Source organism: Erigeron canadensis, chromosome 5, assembly GCF_010389155.1.
Source record: "Erigeron canadensis isolate Cc75 chromosome 5, C_canadensis_v1, whole genome shotgun sequence".
Lineage (NCBI taxonomy): Eukaryota > Viridiplantae > Streptophyta > Magnoliopsida > Asterales > Asteraceae > Erigeron > Erigeron canadensis.
The window spans coordinates 38,423,700-38,446,180 of NC_057765.1; the positions used below are offsets into that span (position 1 = coordinate 38,423,700).

A 22,481-nucleotide genomic window follows, 5' to 3' on the forward strand; every position below is an offset into this window, starting at 1 on the left:
CAATACATAGTTATACATAAAGCTATACTATTATATACAGTTAAAGTTATGTCAGATAATGTAACGGCCATCAATGACCGTTAGATAAAAAGACCTATTTTGCAGCAAATTTTTGTGACACACTTAACTGCCGTTAAAGTTATTTATTGTTTTTGTTTTGTATAAACAATACATAGTTGTACCTGAAGCAATAAAAACTATACTATTATTTAGCATTAAAGTTGTGTCACATAATCTAATGGCTGTCGATTACCGTTAGATACAAAAACCTGTTTTAAAATAAAATTGTGACTTTATTAAACGATTGTTAAAGCCATTTATAGTTTTTGTTGTATTCATGCAATCCATAGTTGTACTTTCTATGCATAAATAACTTGTAAAAGCATATAGCTTTTTAGTATAGTTATAATACGAGCATGGTACCCGCACAATGCGACGACGTTAGTGACCATGATGGTCTAGTATTATCGGTGACGGTATTATTTCTGGTGGTGGCGATGTCAAGTCTCAACTGGTGTAGATTGATGTAAAGATGATAATGGAATATTTAAAAAAATAATGGCTAAAAGTGTTAATTATTAAAATAAATGTCAAGAGCAATTCTGGTAATTTAAAGACAGAAATTAGTAAAAATAAAAAAAGTTTTTTTGCTTTATAAAGAAGTAGAGATAATATACACTTTGAAAATTTATTGTCTATAATTGTATAAACTTAGAAAGTCTAGCACCTTCAAAAGTTAATTTTATCGGTTGAGCCTGAAGTTAACTACCATACTACTTATGTTAAGAAAATTTTTGACAATATATTATCTATAATCTATATTGGTATTTACAAAATACATTACGACAAAGGTAAAAACAAGTTAGTATATAAAGTATTGGGTTTTGTTAAACGCAGTCTTTATGACTTCAGTTAAGGGCTGAGGTTTTAATATGAAAACTATAAATTTTTTATGCACGTTAAATGCAGCTCTAAGGGTTGCGTGTAACATTTTCCTTAAGTATTTACGCTTGTTTATTTACGGTAATATTAGTTAATCAACCAAATTTTATTTAAAAGGTGTAAATATTTGGTTATTCTCTAATATTTGGAGGTATATATAACATGCGATGTTTTAACAGTGTCAGCGTTATAGAGCCATCTCACTGAACGCCCAATTTAAATTCCTTGATTAGAAACCCTTATTGCACATAGATGTGGAGGGAAAACCCGATCACCAAAGCACACCATAAGTGAAAATTAGACATATGTGGCTAGTACCAAATATGTTCAGAATATGATTCAAACTTAAGTGATGGTCAGTTAAATGAGTTGATTTTCTTTCTTTTTCCAATAATGCTTTATTGGTCCTCTTCCAGAGCATAGCTTCTTATTAAAGATTTGTAATACATTTGTGAGCCCCATAATTAGTTCAATTAGCTGTATATGCAATTGTGTACCATGATGTGTTCAGCCCTTCCAACAGACAACTTTTTTTGTTAACTTGATTTCAACATACACCCTCAAAACCACTCCATATATATTCCCCTAGCTTCTTCCTTTTCAATTTTCTCTCCAATCTTTTTCTTGGTTAAATTGAATAGAATTATATATACAGCTAGATCAGTAGCTAACTAGATCTGATCAATCCATTGATAAGGATCAAAGTAATGAATTTTCTGGAAAAGGGTGGTGGAAGTGGGGAAGAGATAGAACAACCAGCCACTATAGATTCAGATTTGTGTATGTCTTCTTCTTCTACTTCTTATCACCAAAGTCAACAACAACAACAAAACTTTGGTGGTTGGCTTCTGAATCATGCCCCACTAGGTCATGAACTTTCATCTAATCATGATGAAGAACAAATAGGAGGTACTTTGATGGTGGAAAGAGAGCACATGTTTGATAAAGTAGTGACTCCAAGCGACGTGGGCAAGCTAAATCGACTTGTGATTCCAAAACAGCACGCCGAGAGGTATTTCCCCTTGGATTCATCTAACAATGATAAGGGTCTACTGCTAAATTTTGAGGACAGAAATGGGAAGCTATGGAGGTTCCGGTATTCTTACTGGAATAGCAGCCAGAGCTATGTGATGACTAAGGGTTGGAGCCGTTTTGTTAAAGATAAGAAGCTTGATGCAGGAGATATCGTTTCATTCCAACGGGGTGTTGGTGCTACTGCTAAAGATCGGTTGTTCATAGACTGGAGACGTCGTGTAAACGCCTCCAGTACTACATATCAACCGCATCATCAACTATCGTCATCATCTAATCTTCCTTTTTCATTTCCTAATTATAACTTTATCCAGCCTTGGAACCCACTAGTCTTACAATCTCTTTCAGCAAGAAGAAACCCTAACTTGGTGCTACAGCCCTCCAACATCAACCCCAATCAAATTAGTTCAAGATCGGTTTATTTGGGACAAGGTGGATTTGGAGCAACACGGCAAGACGCTCCTATGATGCAAAGAAGTGGGCTCGGGTTAGGGTTTGATCATCCACGTCTACAACCACCAACATCATCAATTCCACGGCCGGTTCATGGGAAATCATCTGGTAAAAGACTCCGGTTATTTGGGGTTAACATGGATTGTGCCGTCTCAGAAGATGAAGAAGATCATCAAGACTATGATCACCCAAGTGAATATACACACACCGCCGTTGTTGCTAGATGTAGTAACAGACCACTAGTTCCTTCGTCACTTTCTACTATTCCTTACGTGCAATTGAGGCCTTGCGAAGGAGGAACTCAATGTGATGAAAGTATGATGTTACCATCGTCTTCTTCGGTTCATGATTTCAACATCATCTCCAAATCACCAGATTCAAATATGTCACTGGATTTGGAGATCTGACTGACAAGAACTAGTCATCTGCCAAAGGAGATTTAGTACGTTTACGCTTAGCTAATTAATCTGATTATTTGGCATGTTAATTAACAGTGTATCTATACATCTGATCATGAGCAAATGTGTATCAATCATCTTCTAGAATTATGTAACATTTGAAGCTATAGATGAACAGAAATAATAAGTAATGGGATATATGTCAAATTTATGAAAGTTCAAACCCATATTCACATGTGTTGATCAAGGGCAAGTATGTAGCTGCTACCACAAATAAAAGGGAAAGAATTAATGAACAAGCAGGAATTAGCTAGCCAGATGCAATAATTACTAAAAACAAAAGAAGCTAAGTTCCAAGTTCTTAGGTACTTTATCTAGTTCCTTTCATAGTTTCATGTACAATTTTCCAGTGATTTCCAGTTAATTACAGAATTTCCTACTTGCTATTACGTACAATATATATATGTGATACTTGTTATTATTAGTTAGCTAATACATTATGGTTATATATACGCTTTGGTTGAGTTAGATTAGGTTACAAGTGCATGTTATAATATCGCTTAATTTATATGCATTTTTGAACCACCAAAAAAGACTAGCAATTAAGAAACTTAGACGGTTTTTTTTTTCTTCTGAACAGCGAGTGATCAGTAGTTTATAGTTAGTAGTCAGCATTCGAGACAACAAAGTAACCCCACTGGCAAGCTTAGACAATGTTTAATTAGTAATTGTGACATTGATCACCGCAGTTGATCGAGTAATGTACTTATCTTATAGAGACATTGTTTAATTAACTTACTTAGCTAGACTAAGTTTAGTTAAATGATATAAACAACAACCAAGTTTGGCATATATATATATATATATATATATATATATATATATATTGTGGTTAGTAATCTTGTTTAGTTGGAACTCCGTAGAGGTCCGAGGTCTGAGCCGGCTTACTAGCTGCTTAAACATCTTCACGGTGTGGTCAGAAACGGTCACAGAGATATACCCGATTAATTAATTAAGCTGAATTAATACATTTGAATAAAAAAAGACTCTCATTTCTGGTTGAACCAAGTAACTTGTTTGTTAGAGTTTATCTGGACAAAAAAATGTAAGTAAAAATCCATTGGGTACAGCAGTTGGTTGTTTGTTTTAAAGGAAGGAAATACGAGTATATATATATAGATCAAAATGTGCAGACTTATTGTTATCAATCGATGAGAGTACAAGAAGGATAGAATGATGGAAGAAAAAGGTAGATATAAATTGGGGCAGCAAATGGGGCCAAGTCTACTATGTATGTTTATTTAATTACCTTTTGTAGGTTCGTTGCTCTTGTCGCTGCCACTACTGTCCATTCTCTTACACTGCGCGCGTACCTTCTTTTTGGACAGCATGCAGCAGCTATATATACTTCTTTCTTTCTTTACAGGTACTGATCATCGATCGATCATATATCTTGTTCTCTCTCTATCTGCCTGTATGCTGCCATAATACTCTGATCAAAGTTAATTTTCCAGTGAGTGTAGTACTGTACGTATGTGTACTAAACTTGTTACTACACAACTAATTAATCAGAACAATTAAATGTAGAGAATGATATATATAACCAAATTGTATATATAAACTTGGGCATGTTAATTGTTACTCCTATATATGTAAATGTGAAATTGAAGGTTATTCTTCTCTTAATTGCTCCCTTATAAACAAGTTGAAATTAACTTTGGTTATTTTATGAACTATATATATATATATAACAACAAATATACCATGCTTCATTCTATTCCTACATATATTTTTTTTACTCTTCTATATCGAGCTAGCTAGCTAGGTATATATCTATTATTGATAGCTACAAGTAGCTAGTTCAAATTCTTCTATTGAAAAGTACACATATATTCATCATTGTTGCATGCATGTATCATATCAACTTGTATTTCAATATATGTGCAACTGCTTTTGAGTGCAAAATTCATCAACTTTATGATATCTTTTGCTTCATAATTTGGTTAAAAGAGAATGCATAAATCGTATTTTGACTATTTGTATAATTGTATTCCATATGCATTGACACTAGCTACTTCATATCCAATAAAGGGAGTATACATTTATATTTATCATATGATAAACATCTAAGTCTACATTGGTACTTTGACTTTTCTGGTCAAAGTAAATATACTTCCGTATAAAAACATACTCGCATATATTAGGTGATTATGCCGACTTGGTGAGTGTTTATAAACGTTATCTTTTCTTTCTTTTTTACTATTGATCAAAATTTGTTTCAAATTATTTGGTTTTATTAAGGTTAACCAACAATAATATAAAATCCTTTTTAAGATTAAAATCCATCGCATTGCGTTAGTATGATTTGACTTATTGTTTTAAGTGTTAGAACCAGAATATCACATTGTATATACATCTTGTACATATTTCTGACCCGTATCATGTATGAATTAAAGTTTATCAGTTAATATACTATACTAAATGCTAAGAATTCTCTAGACTCTATAGAAGTGGGGACTTTCATTTTTTTTTTTTTTTTGAAGCTTTTTATTTAATTTAGTCCCTCTTGTTGGCTATCACATTTCCTATGTCCACATTTTTGTTTCTTATCGATTCTTTAACCACCAACCGAAATTTCAATATGCGTTATTGGTAGAAATGAATATTAATACAAATGGTACTATATGGTAGTGCAAATTAAATCAAGTTGATGATACGGTTACATAAATTTATATATATAACGTACGAGATAAAGAAATGACAGAGGGCCCAAGCTATATTATACCAATTTTAGTGCATGATGAATTAGAGAGATCGAGAATCTAGCTAGGCATGTAGATTAGGGCTAACTCTGGTGAGATGGTGGAAGAAAAGCTAGGAGAGTGGGTATATGCATACATATGTATAATTAGTGAATATAAACTTCTATAAACAAGTACTTTTGCCTTTGAATTCATTGTTGGTACTTTACTTTAATAGGTACTGGCCTACACTGTCTACATATATATATAGCATCATTATGAAGGTATTAAAAATATATGTCCATACATGTGATATTCAGAGACAACCCTAACGATATTTCATATTTGGTTGAGTTTGCTTCCAAACATCCAAATATGTATATGCATATACCATTATTAATTGAATGTAATGTAAGTGACTGAAGGTTGATACCTATTGATATATTGAAATATTTGGAAGTACTCACTAGCTACTTGATACCATTTTAGTTATGTAACTGATAAATGATGTATTGAAACATATACATATAAATAAGATATAGCTAGTACGTGGTAACTTTTTATTATCATCTATCGCATATTGTAAATATTGTTATTATTGTACATTTTTTTTAACAGTAATTACTCTCTTCGTCTCATTTTAATTGTCTTAATTTGACTTTCAAAGTCTTGTTTTTTTATTTAAAATTTGACCGTAATTATCTTTTGTTTTGTTATAAAACACTTAGAATAAAATATATGAATGCATTGAGTTTTTTATATACTTTTCAATGATATAAGTTTCATCAACTATTATGAAGTACATACAAATAAGTTATTTACGACCAGAGTTAAAAGAAAAAACTTTGACAGTCAAATAGCACACTTAAAATGGAACATATTTAGAGAGTAATATTTAGACACCACAATGATATCCAATTAGACAGTGTGAAGAACTCAAACCAAACATGTACATGTTTTGTAAATGTTTTAATTTACTTTTTCTTTCTTGATGCAATCAAACAAATTAATAATCACGAAAGTGTGTCTAGCTAGCTAGCTAGCTAGCTGCAACAAGTTTAAACTAAATCCATAATCACGTGATAGTATGAAAAAGAATTGATCCGCACATACATATGCAGCTGGCTAATGTATGTGATGTGGTAACTTAGTGTATGACTCCACATAACATGGCAAGTGGATAATGATATTCCGATTTAGGTTATCTAATTAAGAATATACGAGCTAGTGTTTTTAATTCAGATATATGCAAAGCCTAGCTATTAGTGTATTATATTCCGTGATCATTTTCAAACATTTTCATGTATATGGTCATCTTCAATTCAAGATTATACCTAACAAAATCCGAACTAAAAACCTTTTGAAATGATTTCAAATGTTCATCATCAGCCACCTTGGAGGTGATTAAATGAAAGATATATATAGGAGAAAGCGGATATACCAAGTCATATATATATGTACCTAACATTTACTAGATGTATCATGTTTTCCAATTCGTAAGATCAAATTAACTAATTAATTCATTAATTAATTAATAATAATGTGATGGTTAATTTCAAGCGGTCGGTTCTTTCATGAGTTGTCATTATTCAACTCTGGCCTGTCATGGCTACTTTCCTAAAGCAAGTTGAATCTATCTAGCTAGCCTTAGATGTGAACTATATATGTATGTATAGTAGTCTAGGCTCAAATGTTGTAGTAGCTACCTTTTATTGGCCACCTACAACATAATAAATTTTTAGCTTGTGAGTTGTGACCGTTTTCAATATTTCAGTCTTGCATTAACTTTTGGGAATATATGCTTCTTGTCGAAGAACATTCTAAAAATGATTAAAATCTCTAAGTACTCGTATAATGTTTATTGATGTAATGATGAAAGATGTAAAAATATTGATGATAGTTTTTCTAGTAAGGACCGTATTATTACTACAGATATGATGGAGTATTAATTTGTATTTAAAAGTTGAATTATCAAATTACTCGTATAATTTATATTGACATAAGAGTCTAGTCGATACACATATGGTATATCCGTATATATTGTTCTTAACTATATGAGCGGCATAGAACTCAGTTACTTTACTCGATTGGTTAAAAAATCAGCTTGAGTAGAGCTAAATGAGCTCATATCAAACTTATCTTAAGTTTATTTAATGCAACCGAATTTTTCGATATCTTTTTTAATATATATTATGCATGAATATACAAATAATTAGATTAAAAAAAAAACATGAGGCATGAAAATATATGATTGTTATTGTAAACTATGCTAAAATGTGTAGTGAACCTTTAAGGTGAAATGGAAAGTAGGTATTGAAAAGGGAATGTAGGTATTTGAGACAATAATTAATTATGGCCAAAAGGTTGATTTCATTACATGTGGAAGGGTTTATATAGGCAAACTAATTGTAATAAAACCCCTCCTTAATTACAAACAAGTACATAAATACTTATAAGACAAACCCTTTAATCTAAACATGATAAACACTAAGGACATAACAAATACAAATTTACAAAACACGCACTACAGTTATAAAAACTAACAGTTATGTACCTAAGTTTAAGTATAGAACATCTTAAAATATATGAGCTAGGTCTAATAATATATTATATTGTATTATAAATATTAAATATTTATTATGTGAGATATTTTATACTTATTTAAGATTAAGTACAATCATATTTAGAAAAAAAAAAATTATATATATTGAACCTTTTAAGTTTTAACAGCAAACCGGTCTAAAGACTGGGCCGTTGGCCCATCGACTAACCCAGCCTAAGTCAAAAATAGCAAAATTGAAAATTTTGCATTTATAACCCACGTGCTCATGATCCAATTGTTTAGTGTTTACTGCCCGGCACTTGTGTACTTACTGCCCGGCACTTGTGTACGATCACATACTTTATTTGCATCCAGCTTTCAAGAGAAAAAGATGATATATTATTTAAACTAGATTATTTTCTCGCGTTTACGCGAGATAAATATATTCAACTTTTATAATAACATAAAGATTATTTTAACATGTACTCACAACGGCCACAAGACACATATTTAGGATAATTAAATTAATTTTCTTTAATAAAAAATATTTGATAGTCATTAATAAAGTATAAAACTTACCATTTTATGATTAAAATTTTCGTTTTTTTAAAAAATTTTAATTTTATTTAATGCTTCTAAACATGTGTCTTGTGGGCAGATGTTAGAATATGACGTTGTCATTAGTTAATAAATATTGTATATTAAGGATGGTTAATAATATATGTGTGTTATATATTTATATAATGATATAGTAAAGTTAAATATATATCATTCTCTATATTTACAAATATCAAATCCTAGCTAATAAAGCAACATGAAATTACATTGACGTAAGTCATTAAATATTACTCTATCCGTCCCATTTTAAGTAGCCTACTGTGACTTTTCAAGTTTTTTTTTTCCATTCAATTTGACCGTAAATATTTTCGCATGTGTTATATAATACTTTTTATAAATTATATGAATGAATTGAGTTTTAAATGTATTCATTGATATAATTTTCATCAACAACTATATAATACAAATAAAGATATTTACGATCAGGTTGAAAGTAAAATACTTAAAAATTCAAAATTGGACACTTAAAGTTAGACAGATGGGGTAACTCATATATGTTAAAGTCATGTTCATAATAATAACAAACAAATAAAAAATATATAATTATTGTATATATGTTAATTGGAGTAAAAGACTTATCATATAACATATTACTATATATGATTTTATGTTATTACTTATTAATTTAGAACAATAATGAAATAGTATATTACATGTAATGTGTTGTGAATCACATCGAAATTAAACATGAATTATAAAAATTATATCCTTTATTTATTTATTTATTCACAAAAGGTTGTACTGATCATACAAATTCTTTGTGTATATATTTATTCGATCAGACTCGTTAGTAATTTTAGAAACATGATGATTTTAAGCTAAATAATCTCTAAATATATATAAAAGAGAAGTCTTAATTCATAATTGGAGAAGTATGAATCTTTAAATAAAGTTCAACTTTTAATTAGAGTCATTAGATCAAATGATGATGTCATATACCTTATTAACTTTTTGAGATTTAATTTAATTTTAATAAATTTAAATTATTGTTATTTCCTTATTTAATTTGTAGATATTAATAATTAATGTTTTTAATGATATAATTATGAAAACTAATATTTTATTAATTTATATCAATTTTTGTCTTTAAATTTAATTTTTAAATTTTTACAATAAAATTTTTTTTTAAATGCAATACGTTTTTTTTAATTAATTATATTTTTGTATAACATTTTTATCATATAACATTTTTGTTAAATCAATGTTGTGAAAACCGGACTGAATGTCAAACCGGCCTTCTTAATAAAGAACTAAAAAACAAATATGAAGTCTATAGTAAGCTTATTCAAGCAAAACATTAAAACACAAGTACAATGACAATGCAGACATAAAACATCAAAGGAAACGAAAACCTTACCTAGCGAGACATCTAATAAATGATGTATCTATTTTTCAATTGTCTGATTATTGTTAACCGGAATCTAAACGGCCAATAATGTAACTTCATGTTTTTTAGTGGTTTAATTCCTACTTGACTAAATATTTGTCAACTTCTGGTAAGTATCTAAAATTTTAACTTGTCATTAATTTTAATGTTTTCCGCGTATTACGCAGGTAATAATCTAGTTTATATAATAACAATTCATCAAAATTTTGATGTGAAGAGAATACGGTAGCTGAGAGGAACCAACTATGGGCTTACATGTGTTTTTTTTTCTATAGGCTTAATGTTTTATTTTTATTTTTTGTTTTGTTTTGTTTTTCACATCTTTTACGACTTTACCCTTCTTTTTTTTTCTTATCCATCTATTTTCATATCTATATCTTTATTTAAATGAGTAAATCTATATATGTTACCAAAAAAACAAATAAAATTTATACAAGCTAAAAATGTGGCTACGACTGAGGAACAAAAATAAACAAAGTCTTAGAATTAAAAGCCCCTTGTTAAATATATATTAGAAAACAAATGTTGTTTATTTAGTGTCTATTTGGCAAGGGGCTTTTAAATATAAGCTCATTAGCCCTGTTTGGAAACGCATTCGAATTTAAAAGCCCCAACCCGAAAAAGCTCCTAAAAGTCCCGAAAGGTCTTTAAAATAAAAGCTCGTAGGAAGAGAGTTGAAAAAAAAGCCCCAGCCCCTAGCCCCAACCTCAAGCTCCAGCCCCAAGCCCTTAACTACAGCCCCAGTTTCAAGCTTTTGTGCCAAACATACCCTTAGTAGAAATCGACATGATGTGTTTTTATTAACAATTAAAAATATACATGTGCTATTATAACTATTTTAAGAGTAATATATAGGAGGGATATATTTTACGGATCTAGTTTCTACGTTCAAGGAAAAAACCGGCAAAAGACAACAATACCCCTTAATCATTATATCATTTATTTGACTATTCAACAATCTTCACAGTTGGATACTCGCTCAACCGTCGCCTCACATCTGCTCCTAAGATACCATATCCCCCCCCACACATATGTTAATATGTATCATGTATATATATATATATATATATATATTGTGTGTATGATTATGAGATCGATCTGAAACATCGTGGGAACCAAAAAGCTTCAAGGCGACAAGTTTAGATGGTTGATGACGACAAATTTGTAGTCATGTCTTTACAAACACAATACTACAAGTCTACAACACGTCAAACTCGGGAAGTATATAATTACACATCCCTGTTTTTCCTCGCATTAAATTAAATCGTAAAAACCGGTGTTTCACTATAATTTCTGACACGACAGAAGCGAGGCAGGATGGTCCTACAACCGTCAACATAAGGGGTTATGGGTGAACCTTTAAATTTATATGATAGTTGGATTGTTCCCAATAGTAAGGCAATGTAATATTTGAATTAAGTTCCAACGCAACATCATATCGAAGGAATTCGTGGAGCAGTGCCAATGGACCTGTCAGGGTCTTTCGGCCACCAAGATCAAGATAGATGGAGATCTGGTCGTTGGGTTTTTTTTAGAATGGTAATGCTCTTTTGAAATGGTAATATTTTTTGGGGATGGATATCGTCAACATAAAACTTGTACTAAGACAATATAAGGGTATCATTGTCTTTTAAAAGTAAAATTCCTTGTACCAATAAAAAGTATCCTTGAGCAAATCAGTTTCCTTAATATTATCATTAATTAAAGATGAAATAATTAAATTTGATCTAATGGTAATAAATTAAAGATGAAGTTCATCCAAAGGTTCCTATTTGTTTAGGAATGAAAATTTAGGATCTTATTATATATATATTGGTAGATTAAAAATATACATGTGTTATTATAACTATTTTAAGAGTAATATATAGGAGGGATATATTTTGACTAATTATATAAAGTATAAGTATTGATTTTGTCATTAATTAAAGATGAAATAATTAAATTTGATCTAATGGTAATAAATTAAAGATGAAGTTCATTCAAGGGTTCCTATTTGTTTAAGAATAAATTTAGGACCTTGTTATATATATATTGGTAGATAGTAAATAATAATATGGATAGAATATAAAATTCTTCGGATAAACGATAACAGACATGTTTTAACTGTTACCACAAAATATTTGACTCAATTAATTTAGAGATGTTTATATGAACAAATTAAATAGCATGTAATATGCACAATAACGAAATCAGGATTTTTTTTGCCAATGATGTCTAGAAGTTAGAAATCGAACGAACGTGTTGAACTAAGCAGTTAGGCAATTATGGCCCGAGTGGTCGCTTTGCTGATTTGAGAATATATAAATTAATTATCGTACACATGTTAGTATTCGGTTTGAAAGAATAGAGTTTTTGTTTCAATTTTCTTTTTCTTACTATACTATAACATTTAGTGTAATTTAATGATTCAAAAACTAATTTGTGTAAGATAGGAGTGGTTGGTCAGAGATGGCAATGTGGTTGTTGTCTTTCAAAGCGATGTTGTAAATCAATGCGTTTCAAGCTTAGCGGGAATATGGAAGTCATTGGTCATGACTTATGATTTATGAATGTGACCAAACTAGCGAAGGTACAACTACTTGAATACTTAAAAAATTAGCTTTTTCGACCGAGGTTGTCTGGTCAATCGGTTCAATGGAAAATCGTTCGAAATCCACCAAATAGAGCCATATGAATGGGATCACTCATAATTTAAACAGTCATGTCAACTCAGTTTTACAATATTGGTTCAATTTATGATGTTGGATATTTATAACTAGCAAGGTACCAAGGTATTAGAATTAGGGGTCTACAAAAAGTTAAATTAATCCGATCGGTAGTTGGCTTGGTTTCTTTTAAGACTACCCACATCAGTGAACCAATCTTCAATTAAAAATTAATTTCTCTCTCTTCCACCTAGACAACCCAATCTAACTCAAATTTTCACTCACATCCACAACCCAACCTAAATCAATTTTTTATTATATTAAAATGATGTATTATATTATAATATTAAAACTCTTTAGTATAAACTAAAATAACTAAATTACTTTTATGATAGTCATGTAAAGTATCACAAAAAATAATTAAAAAAAACAAATTTAGTAAATTAAAAATATTTCACAATTCACATTCATTAAACATAAATCCAAATTAAATAGTTTTATAAAAAAAAGGTTTTTTCAAATAGCTTCGTTTTTAATAAAACTTATGTCAAAATATTTGCAACGGAAAAATAAAGAATACTATGTTTTTATATTTTTAATAAAAGTTATAAAATATAAGATATTAAAGAAAAACTAATAAGACTTATAATTAATTATATATAATAAAATAATAAATATATAATAAATGTTATCCAGTGAAACAATTTCAGATTGGATTGACAGCCAGATCGTGAGAGTGGCTTTTGTCATTTTCTGGTTTTATTAATATTATATTGTTCGATCCCTTATCAAGTTCACCGATAAGGGTGGTCTAACAACTACTCGCTTCAACTTCCACCTAAGTTTTTGTATTTGTGTTTGCTCGAACTACTTTGTAACAATTTGAGTTCACTAAAAACTTTTAATATTTATAGTAAAATCAATTATTATAACTCGAAAGTGTATGAAACTAGGCTCATTTGTTAACCTGTGTTGGCTATATATATTGATTCAAACTCTAAATAATCCAAACAAAAACAATGTGTGTCTTGTATAGTAATCCAAAGCTTGTAAGGTATTAAGTTAGCAACCTTAAATATATTATGTTACAAAGTGCAGACATTGGTGGTTAACTAACAAAATGGTATGATGTCGCACATCAGACCTTAAATGTATAGAGTTCTTGACGAAATTTGACCGATGTTGCACACCGACCCATTTCAGTGATCGTTGCCGACCAAAATAGCTTGACGTCACATATAGGCCCGTTTCATTGGTCATTATCAAGCAAAATAACTAATGCTACGTACATGCCTCATTTCGTTGGTCTTTGTACACCAAGATGACATGACGTCGTCCATAGTCCCCCATTTTGACCATATTTTCTCCACGAAATGACCCGACGTCATACATTAGTCGATACGCCAGTCACATTTCGACCAACGTTGCCCACATGAAGTTGCACACAAGCCCGGATTCACCAAGTCAATGAAAGAAAATGGTAGGAGCATAACTTTATGCTATACAGGAAAGTGATATTTGTGCCATACAAGTTGATTAATTTACCATAACGGTGCATTAATTGTATACTCGTAATATGTTAGAATACTTGTACCTGTGGTAGATTAATCAATATGTGATACAATATGTTATATGTCTTGCCAATTGATCATAGATCAACAGGTATCGCCACCATGTGATCACATGAGTCCACAAATGAAGGTTGCAAGTAACAAGTTCAAATTTTGCCATAGGCAAGAGGAGAAACTATATTTAGTGACTCATGTGTGAGAATGGTGAGTCACCGAGCATGAGTTCTATGCAGTGTGCGCTCTGGATACCAAAATAGTACATGTGACCAGAGGGTTACCACCCATCTACCTTTTTTTATGTTATATGTCTTGTCACCTCCCTACGTATAGATATATACTATATTATAAAGCAGATTCACTTTCAACTTTCAACATTTAAATTCAACAATGTACACATGTTAATGCATAATGTACCATACTTCATCTATACAACTTTCTCTTTCCTCCATAAATCATTTTATTCCACTAATTCTTTCAAAATCTTTTATCTCAAAAACCGTACATCGATAAATTATAAAAATTATATGGGTATTCTGGCTAAGACATTTGGCTATGACATTCTATGACATATCACCTCCTATGATCTAGCACACTCCATGACCTATCACCTTCATCATTTTACCACCGCAACGCGCGGGTACTTGTTCTCGTATATTATAAAGCAAATTCAATTTTCAACTTTCAACATTCAATTCAACAATATACACATATTAATGCATAATGTACCATACATCAATGCATACAACTTTCTCTCTCCTACATAAATCATTTTATTCCTCTAATTCTTTCAAAATTTTTTATCTCAAAAACCGTACATTGATAAATTATAAAAGTTATATGGGTGTTCATAAAATTTCATGCTCTTTCATTAGAGATGTCATTCGATATACTTTCGACGAATTTTTAAATCCGAGTGTGGAGCCCGTACGACTAAGACATTTGGCTATGACATTCTATGACATATCACCTCCTATGATCTAGCACACTCCATGACCTATCACCTTCATCATTTTACCACCGCAACGCGCAGGTACTTGTTCTCGTATATTATAAAGCAAATTCAATTTTCAACTTTCAACATTCAATTCAACAATATACACATATTAATGCATAATATACCATACATCAATGCATACAATTTTCTCTCTCCTCCATAAATCATTTTATTCCTCTAATTCTTTCAAAATCTTTTATCTCAAAAACCGTACATCGATAAATTATAAAAATTATATGGGTGTTCTTAAAATTTCATGCTCTTTCATTAGAGATGTCATTCGATATACTTTCGACGAATTTTTAAATCCGAGTGTGGAGCCCGTACGACTAAGGCATTTGACTATGACACTATATGACATATAACCTTCTATGACCTATCACACTTTATGACCTATCACCCTCATCATTTTACCACCGCAACGCGCGAGTACTTGCTTTCGTAATTCGTATTATTAAATATATAAAGCAAATTCACTTTTGATTTTCAAATTGAACTTATATTTTCAATATTAATTTCAAATTTCAACAATGTACCCATTTTATTGCATGATGTACCATACATCATAGCCACATTTCATACTACTCAACTGCGCCACAACCACCACCACGAATATCCACCGCCACACCACCTGTTACTGCCACCACCGCCGCCATTAGATCACTGCCACCGCCATATCCATCACTGACGCAACGCTCAGGTACCTTTCTCGTATTTTAAAAAACATCAACCACTTTATTAAAACTCTCAATAAAATTGTTCTAGTTATAAAAAAGATTATATTATTATTTATTGATAAGCCATGGTTACTTACTTGGTAAAGCAAAGAAAAAGAAAGCACCCCAATTGTCTCAAAAGTTGATATCTTTTTCTTCCCATCTTTTTCATTTTCTGCATCAATTATACACACAACAAACATTACTACTTCTTCTTCTACTAGGGTTTCTGCATTTTCTTTAAAATTTCTTAATAATAATAAGAATGGAAGCTCTGCCCTTAGGTTTCAGATTCAGACCAACAGACGAAGAACTCATCAATTACTACTTAAAACAAAAAATCAATGGCCATCATTCTGAAGTCCATATTATCCCTGAAGTTGATGTTTGCAAATTAGAACCTTGGGATTTACCAGGTATAAATAAAACTTTTTTTTTTTTATCTATATCCATTTATACATATTGTTTTTTGTATCTATATGTTTGTATGTGAGTTTTTTTTTCTTTTTTAGAAGCATCAGCATATATTTTTGACTATGACCCAGAATTTAGAATCTTGAATTTTTTGGAATATTTGTTTGATTGATACTTTCTTTTTAATATCATTTCTAGAATATGTATATAAACGGTAAATAGAGGAAATTTTTCGTATTCAGTTTACCAAGAAAGGCGAGTTTTTGACTCAGATGTATGTCGTCTAACCGGGTATCCTGACCGTTACTGGTCCCTTTCCCTAGCAACCCCATAGTGTTTACCTTGATGGTGGTTCATGTCTAGAATATGTATATTTATATAGTTATATACGTATGTATATGTTATATGTTATGGGTATTAATATGGGATGATGTTTGTTGTTGTGATTGTGTAGATCAATCAGTTATAAAGACGGATGACCCAGAATGGTTTTTCTTTTGTCCTAGAGATAGGAAGTATCCAAATGGGCATAGATCGAATCGTGCAACTAATGCAGGGTATTGGAAGGCGACAGGGAAGGATCGGACTATAAAAACAAGGAGTAGGAATAATGCTCAAATTATTGGTATGAAGAAGACTTTGGTTTTTTATAGAGGAAGAGCTCCTAAAGGCGAGCGGACACATTGGATTATGCATGAGTATCGTGCAACAGAGAAAGATCTTGATGGTACCAACCCTGGTCAGGTAATTGTTTAGTTTGTTGATGTTTTTGTTCATCATGATTTTACCTCTGCTAGTTTAAGAAATCGTAGGTTATGATTCATAGTGAAACGTTACAGATACACAAACGTTGTAACATGAGTGCAGGATTCCTAATATTAGACCTGACAAGCGATTCAGAAAGAAATAACCTATATGCTCATTGTTAAATGGAATTTAAAGATGCAAGAACAGATTCTAAACATATAATGGGTCTAGCTTCTCTCAGCTTTCTATCGTCTTGTGCATCATCTTAGAGATTTATTGTTTAAACTGATACTTATGCACCGAAACTCGTGTATGGATGTACATGACCTTTATTTGTCGGTGTAGACAGTAGAGTAACACTCAAACGCATATTTGCATGTCATAATGTTATAGATCCTTTATTGATATTTAGCTATTTGCTTCTCTAATTAGACATTTCAAATGAAGTATGTGCAGTTGTACTCATGAGTTGGTTTTATCTGTGATTGTAGGAATACAGTGCTATTAGTCGCTTTTTAGCTCCGAATGGTTTTTATTAAATAAGCCACTTTTCTTAAATGGATATTCTTTACAAACAAAAATAGATTACCATAAACTAACTTGCAGATTGACTTTATCATACCTTGATGTTGCTATTTGTTAAATGCAGGCACCATATGTTTTATGCCGTTTGTTTAGAAAGTCAGAAGAAAACACTGATGCCTCCAAGTATGACGAAGCAGAACCATCAAGTTTATCTCCTACCACACATAAATCATCTCCCGACGATGCATCACTTGAATACAGACCATCGCTGCAGGATGTGAAATTAGATGGATCAGAGATGTGGGTGACTGACACTGCTGATAACTTGATCCATAATCCCGTTTTTCCTTATGAAAGCAGGATTTTTGATTTATGCGGACCCACTGAAAATGAACCAGCTGAGAAGGTGAGACGAGTTTTAAATATAACTCTGTTACGCTGATGCTTGTTCTAAGTGATTTCCAATATTGCAGATTATTCCGGATATAGGGGCGTTATTAGATTCACGATTTGCAAATGACTTTGGGAGTGATAACAACGGGCTAGCTTTTCAAGATGGCACATGTGAACCGGACGTATCTCTCACTGAATTGTTGTCACTGTATCAAAATGACTGTGACGGCTCCTTTAAAGATAAGCAGATAATGGGTCTGGAGCCATCAACGAGCCAGACTAATGCCGATATTGGAAGCCATCTACCAGATCGTCCTGAATTCAAGTTTCGGGCCCGTAGAAATCAAAATGAGTCAACTTCAGAAAATATCATGGGGCAAGGCACTGCATCTAGAAGACTCCGTTTGCGGGTTGAACCTTCATCTGGCTCAATCAGCCATCATAATCGCTGTAGCAATGGCTTGGAGGATAGGGAAGAAACAGGTTCAACAGTATCCGAGGTATGTTCCACTTAATTAGAAACAATGACATTGCCCAGACACATTGGCTATTATTCATAAGGTCTATTGTTTTATGTGTGTAGGCCTGTGACAGCGGTGAAGAAGATGATCAATTGCCTCTATCTGAGAAATTACAGGGCGTTGTTAGAGATCTTGCAAAAGGGCAGCCGTTAATTTCAGTGAGGGCATACTATGGTGGATTTCTCCGTTCGCCATTGATCCAGATAATGAGCATTTTCCTTGTTATATTTGTGATGATCATCTCTTTAGGGGTTAGAGAATCCTCTTTCTTTCGTGTTTAAGTAGACAGTAGACTATAGATTGTAGAAATTTATCTGTATACTGATTTAGGTTCGTTCATAGACCGCCTACTTCTATATTTGATCAGATTGTATTCAAGTTGGATTTAATGGGATATTGTAGTTTATTACTTGCATATATCCTATGTAAATCTAATTTTTGTTGTTGGGGTCTTTCATGATGTACTCTCTCTACCGTCGAATAGGGTAATGATTATCTTCATCCCCTGCCTCCTTCATGCCGCGCTTGTATCATGGTTTTATCATAGTTGTTGTAAATGGATTTACCCTTGGAACTGGGATGATAAAAAAAAAAAAGTGAACAAAATGTGCATGTCCTGCTTAATTACACAAGCCACTGAGCCAGGTGATAGTAATGAATGGAAAACTAAAATGAAGTTAAAATTCATTTCTATAAAGTTAAGTTGAAAATTCCTTTTTATAAAAGTGATGTTGAATATGTATGTGTATGACATGATTAGTAGCATTTATAATGATATCTTCTTTAAAGAGCAAATTCTTGAAAATTATCATCACTAAGATGTGAAAGGAATATGATTTGGTGGGCGATACTAAAAAAGGTTTACTACCAAACAAACGTGTCTTTATCATTGATGTATACTTTTTGTAAATTTACAAAAAGGACAGAAACATGGTAATTAGAAACTAAGAAAAAACAACACAATAATTTTCTCAATTACATTTACATTCTTATATTAGGTTTTGCTATGTGCATCGGATGAGATTTTCTTTAGTTGAAATACTTTGTGTAGACAAAATCAGTTTTAACTAAGATGTATGCGGCTTAGCCAAGATATTTCAAACACTTTACTTAAAAATTCCCAAGATGTGAATCATACATTCGTTAATTGACCCTTGATTTGGTAAAGTAGGATTTAACCTTACAACCCTTTAGTTAATAGTTGGTAGAAGTCAATACTCAATAGTATGAATTGTTACTGATTTTCTTCAAATAATAACTGTGTGCATATATTATTATCAGTAGAAATGAAGTAGTATCGTTTTTATCCACAACAAAAGTGTAACACAACGAGAGAAAATTGAACCCGTCTTAATTGACAACCCTGGTAATGGATTGATCTTCTGGTAATATATATAACCACGAACCATCAAAAGCACACGATAGATGGATCGGATGTGAATCTATCTCTTCAAGGTTTGCATGATGTACTCACCATAAAGGTCCCTGCACAAGAATGGAATATCAACATGAGGTGTTCAAAAACCATTCATTCATGATATTGTTTGATCCATTGTAAATAACTCATGATTAAAAACAGGAACTAATGAAGTTGATCAGCTTACATGGAGTGTTGAATGGCTTCAAAAGCAGTTGATGCAGGTAGAAATTGGTCGACTGCAACTTCCTTGTTTTCGTTCTTTTTGTCTATGTATGTGTCAAGGGAAATATAATAAGATTATTTTAATTATAGTTAAATTACAATATATACATAAACAGTAGGATGTAAGATGAAATAAGGATACAATCCTCAAAGAAGCGTCGGATTTCAGCCAGACGATGAGGGGGTAACTGGTTTATGTCACTATAGTGACGATATTCTGGATCATCAGCACAAACTGCAATAATTTTGTCATCTTTCTCTCCCTAAACGAACCAAAGAACCGTTCACTTGATCATTAAAATATGATAATTAATGTAATGATGTGAAGTAAGTTCGTGTAGCTTGCAATGGAAACCTGATCAATCATAGGCATTCGTCCAAGGGCCCTGGCGCGAACAAAACATCCTGGCACCACTTGTTCCTGATCGGTCAGTAGGTTAAATTACGTTATCAGTTAAATACTCTCATCCGTCCGATTTGAAGTGTCATGTTTTGAAAATTCAAAAGTCTTCAATTTTGAACTTTGACCTCAAATATTTTTGTTTGTATTGTATAATATTTGATGAAAGTTATATGAATTGATTGAGTTTTAGATATACCTTCATTGTGTATAATTTTTGTTATGTATTATATAACACAAAAAAAAATATATATATTTAAGGTCAAAGTTAAAAAACAAAGACTTTGAATAATTAAAATGTGATGTTTCTAGTGGAACACAGGGAGTAATGGTTATTTATGAAACTAGGAAAGATCATATATAGTACTCCTATATATGCAGACCTGCATTATGACTAGAACATCCATCGGGTCGTTATCTTCACATAGTGTTCGTGGTATGAATCCATAGTTATGGGGGTAGACCACTGATGAATACAATACGCGATCAACCTGCAAGATTGATTCATCATATAAATGCCAGTCCTCTTGAAAACAATGGCTGATGGCCCATAATCATCATATCATATAGTCATATACTATACATTACCTTAATCAAACCAGTTTTCTTATCTAGTTCATATTTCACTTTGCTTCCTTTTGGGATCTCAATAACCTGTAATTTTCATGTAACATAATAACCCGTCAAACCAAAAAAAGAAATAAAAACCATGCATAATGAGCGGAATATATAACATAAGTTCTTCTAACATACCACGTTGAAAATTTGAGGAGCCTCAGGTCCTGCAGTGTAGAGCAATGTGTTAATCAAATAGGAAACTCAAAATTCAAAAACAAGAAAGAAAAGTGAGATGGTGTACCGATATCAAGATCATGCCAAGGATGGGCTGCAGCGGATCTCTTGGACAAGGATGACAAGATCCTTTCATTCAAACGAGGGGCACGTTTTTGCTCAGTCATGTTTCGCTAGATTGATAACGCGATAGACTTGTTTTCAGAGATTCAGGATATGTATCTGTAAATAACAATTTGTATGTAGCTCGATAGTTAATATAGCATGAAATTGGATCAAAATGAATGCATTATGATATATTAATAATAGTCAAGGACATACACATAACATAATACATAATACATACCTTTGTATAAGATTGGATTAATGTTGGTTAATGATATAATTGGAAGCTAGTAGGATGGAAATGCATATATATGTATGTGCAAAGAAATAAGTGGACATGCATTTAAAAGGGGGAGATCGATCCGAGGAACATGTACATATCACACAAAGGGAGGGCCTCAAAATCGATTTCCACTTGGAGACAAATATGTGCTATATTTAAACTCACAAAGCCCGACTAAATGTTTGAAAATACAACCCTGTCCAACAGAGTTCAGGCATTGGTTAGAAAATATTATAAATTCAAATGATTATAGATATTCGTAGATTTGTAAGAAATACATGGTTTTGTAAAAAAAGTCAGGTCACAAAAGTACAAGACCTTGTCCCAAAAAACTAGAAATGATAATTTCCATACCATTAGAGATCAGGCCTTAAGTAGTAAAGAACTAAGAAGTAAGAACCAGTGTACCCCATAACCATAAGTCTATTAAGTGATGAAGTAACCATATCTCGGGCTTTAGAACAAAGGCTTGACATACCTAAGTTTGGGTTGGGCCAGACTGCTCTTTGATAATTATACTTTTATAAGTATATCTTTTTCTAGTAATTAATCGAGTGTTACGAGCTACATTTGTTAAATACTCAAATTATATTAAGATGGTAATTGGTATGATATCAAGC

At 31.7% G+C, this 22,481-nt stretch overlaps 3 protein-coding genes across 3 annotated transcripts; 2 read left to right on the top strand and 1 right to left on the bottom strand.

The window, feature by feature from the left end:
* The first annotated feature begins 1,649 nt into the window (after positions 1-1,649).
* Positions 1,650-2,834, top strand: LOC122601756 (B3 domain-containing transcription factor NGA1-like). The gene is made up of 2 exons (XM_043774494.1): positions 1,650-2,625; positions 2,683-2,834. Exons 1-2 carry the CDS (start codon positions 1,650-1,652, stop codon positions 2,832-2,834), a joined length of 1,128 nt encoding a protein of 375 aa, XP_043630429.1.
* Positions 2,835-16,211: 13,377 nt separating this feature from the next.
* Positions 16,212-19,083, top strand: LOC122600070 (protein NTM1-like 9). The gene is made up of 5 exons (XM_043772725.1): positions 16,212-16,455; positions 16,908-17,197; positions 17,850-18,131; positions 18,199-18,618; positions 18,702-19,083. Exons 1-5 carry the CDS (start codon positions 16,305-16,307, stop codon positions 18,918-18,920), a joined length of 1,362 nt encoding a protein of 453 aa, XP_043628660.1. The 5' UTR covers positions 16,212-16,304; the 3' UTR covers positions 18,921-19,083.
* A 980-nt stretch (positions 19,084-20,063) lies between these two features.
* Positions 20,064-21,669, bottom strand: LOC122600130 (soluble inorganic pyrophosphatase PPA1-like). The gene is made up of 8 exons (XM_043772793.1): positions 21,541-21,669; positions 21,435-21,463; positions 21,270-21,335; positions 21,065-21,172; positions 20,637-20,702; positions 20,424-20,544; positions 20,244-20,325; positions 20,064-20,124 (listed from the first exon to the last, which is right to left on the bottom strand). Exons 1-8 carry the CDS (start codon positions 21,638-21,640, stop codon positions 20,082-20,084), a joined length of 615 nt encoding a protein of 204 aa, XP_043628728.1. The 5' UTR covers positions 21,641-21,669; the 3' UTR covers positions 20,064-20,081.
* Positions 21,670-22,481: the final 812 nt, after the last annotated feature.

Coding starts and splice junctions, on each gene's coding strand:
- LOC122600130 (XM_043772793.1), bottom strand. CDS start 21,640: ATGACTGAGCAAAAACGTGCCCCTCGTTTGAATGAAAGGATCTTGTCA. Junction 21,336..21,434: donor CTCCTCAAATTTTCAACGTG/GTATGTTAGAAG, acceptor TGAAAATTACAG/GTTATTGAGATCCCAAAAGG. Junction 21,173..21,269: donor AGAAAACTGGTTTGATTAAG/GTAATGTATAGT, acceptor TCAATCTTGCAG/GTTGATCGCGTATTGTATTC.
- LOC122601756 (XM_043774494.1), top strand. CDS start 1,650: ATGAATTTTCTGGAAAAGGGTGGTGGAAGTGGGGAAGAGATAGAACAA. Junction 2,626..2,682: donor CTATGATCACCCAAGTGAAT/ATACACACACCG, acceptor TTCCTTCGTCAC/TTTCTACTATTCCTTACGTG.
- LOC122600070 (XM_043772725.1), top strand. CDS start 16,305: ATGGAAGCTCTGCCCTTAGGTTTCAGATTCAGACCAACAGACGAAGAA. Junction 18,132..18,198: donor AAAATGAACCAGCTGAGAAG/GTGAGACGAGTT, acceptor CCAATATTGCAG/ATTATTCCGGATATAGGGGC. Junction 18,619..18,701: donor CAGGTTCAACAGTATCCGAG/GTATGTTCCACT, acceptor TTATGTGTGTAG/GCCTGTGACAGCGGTGAAGA.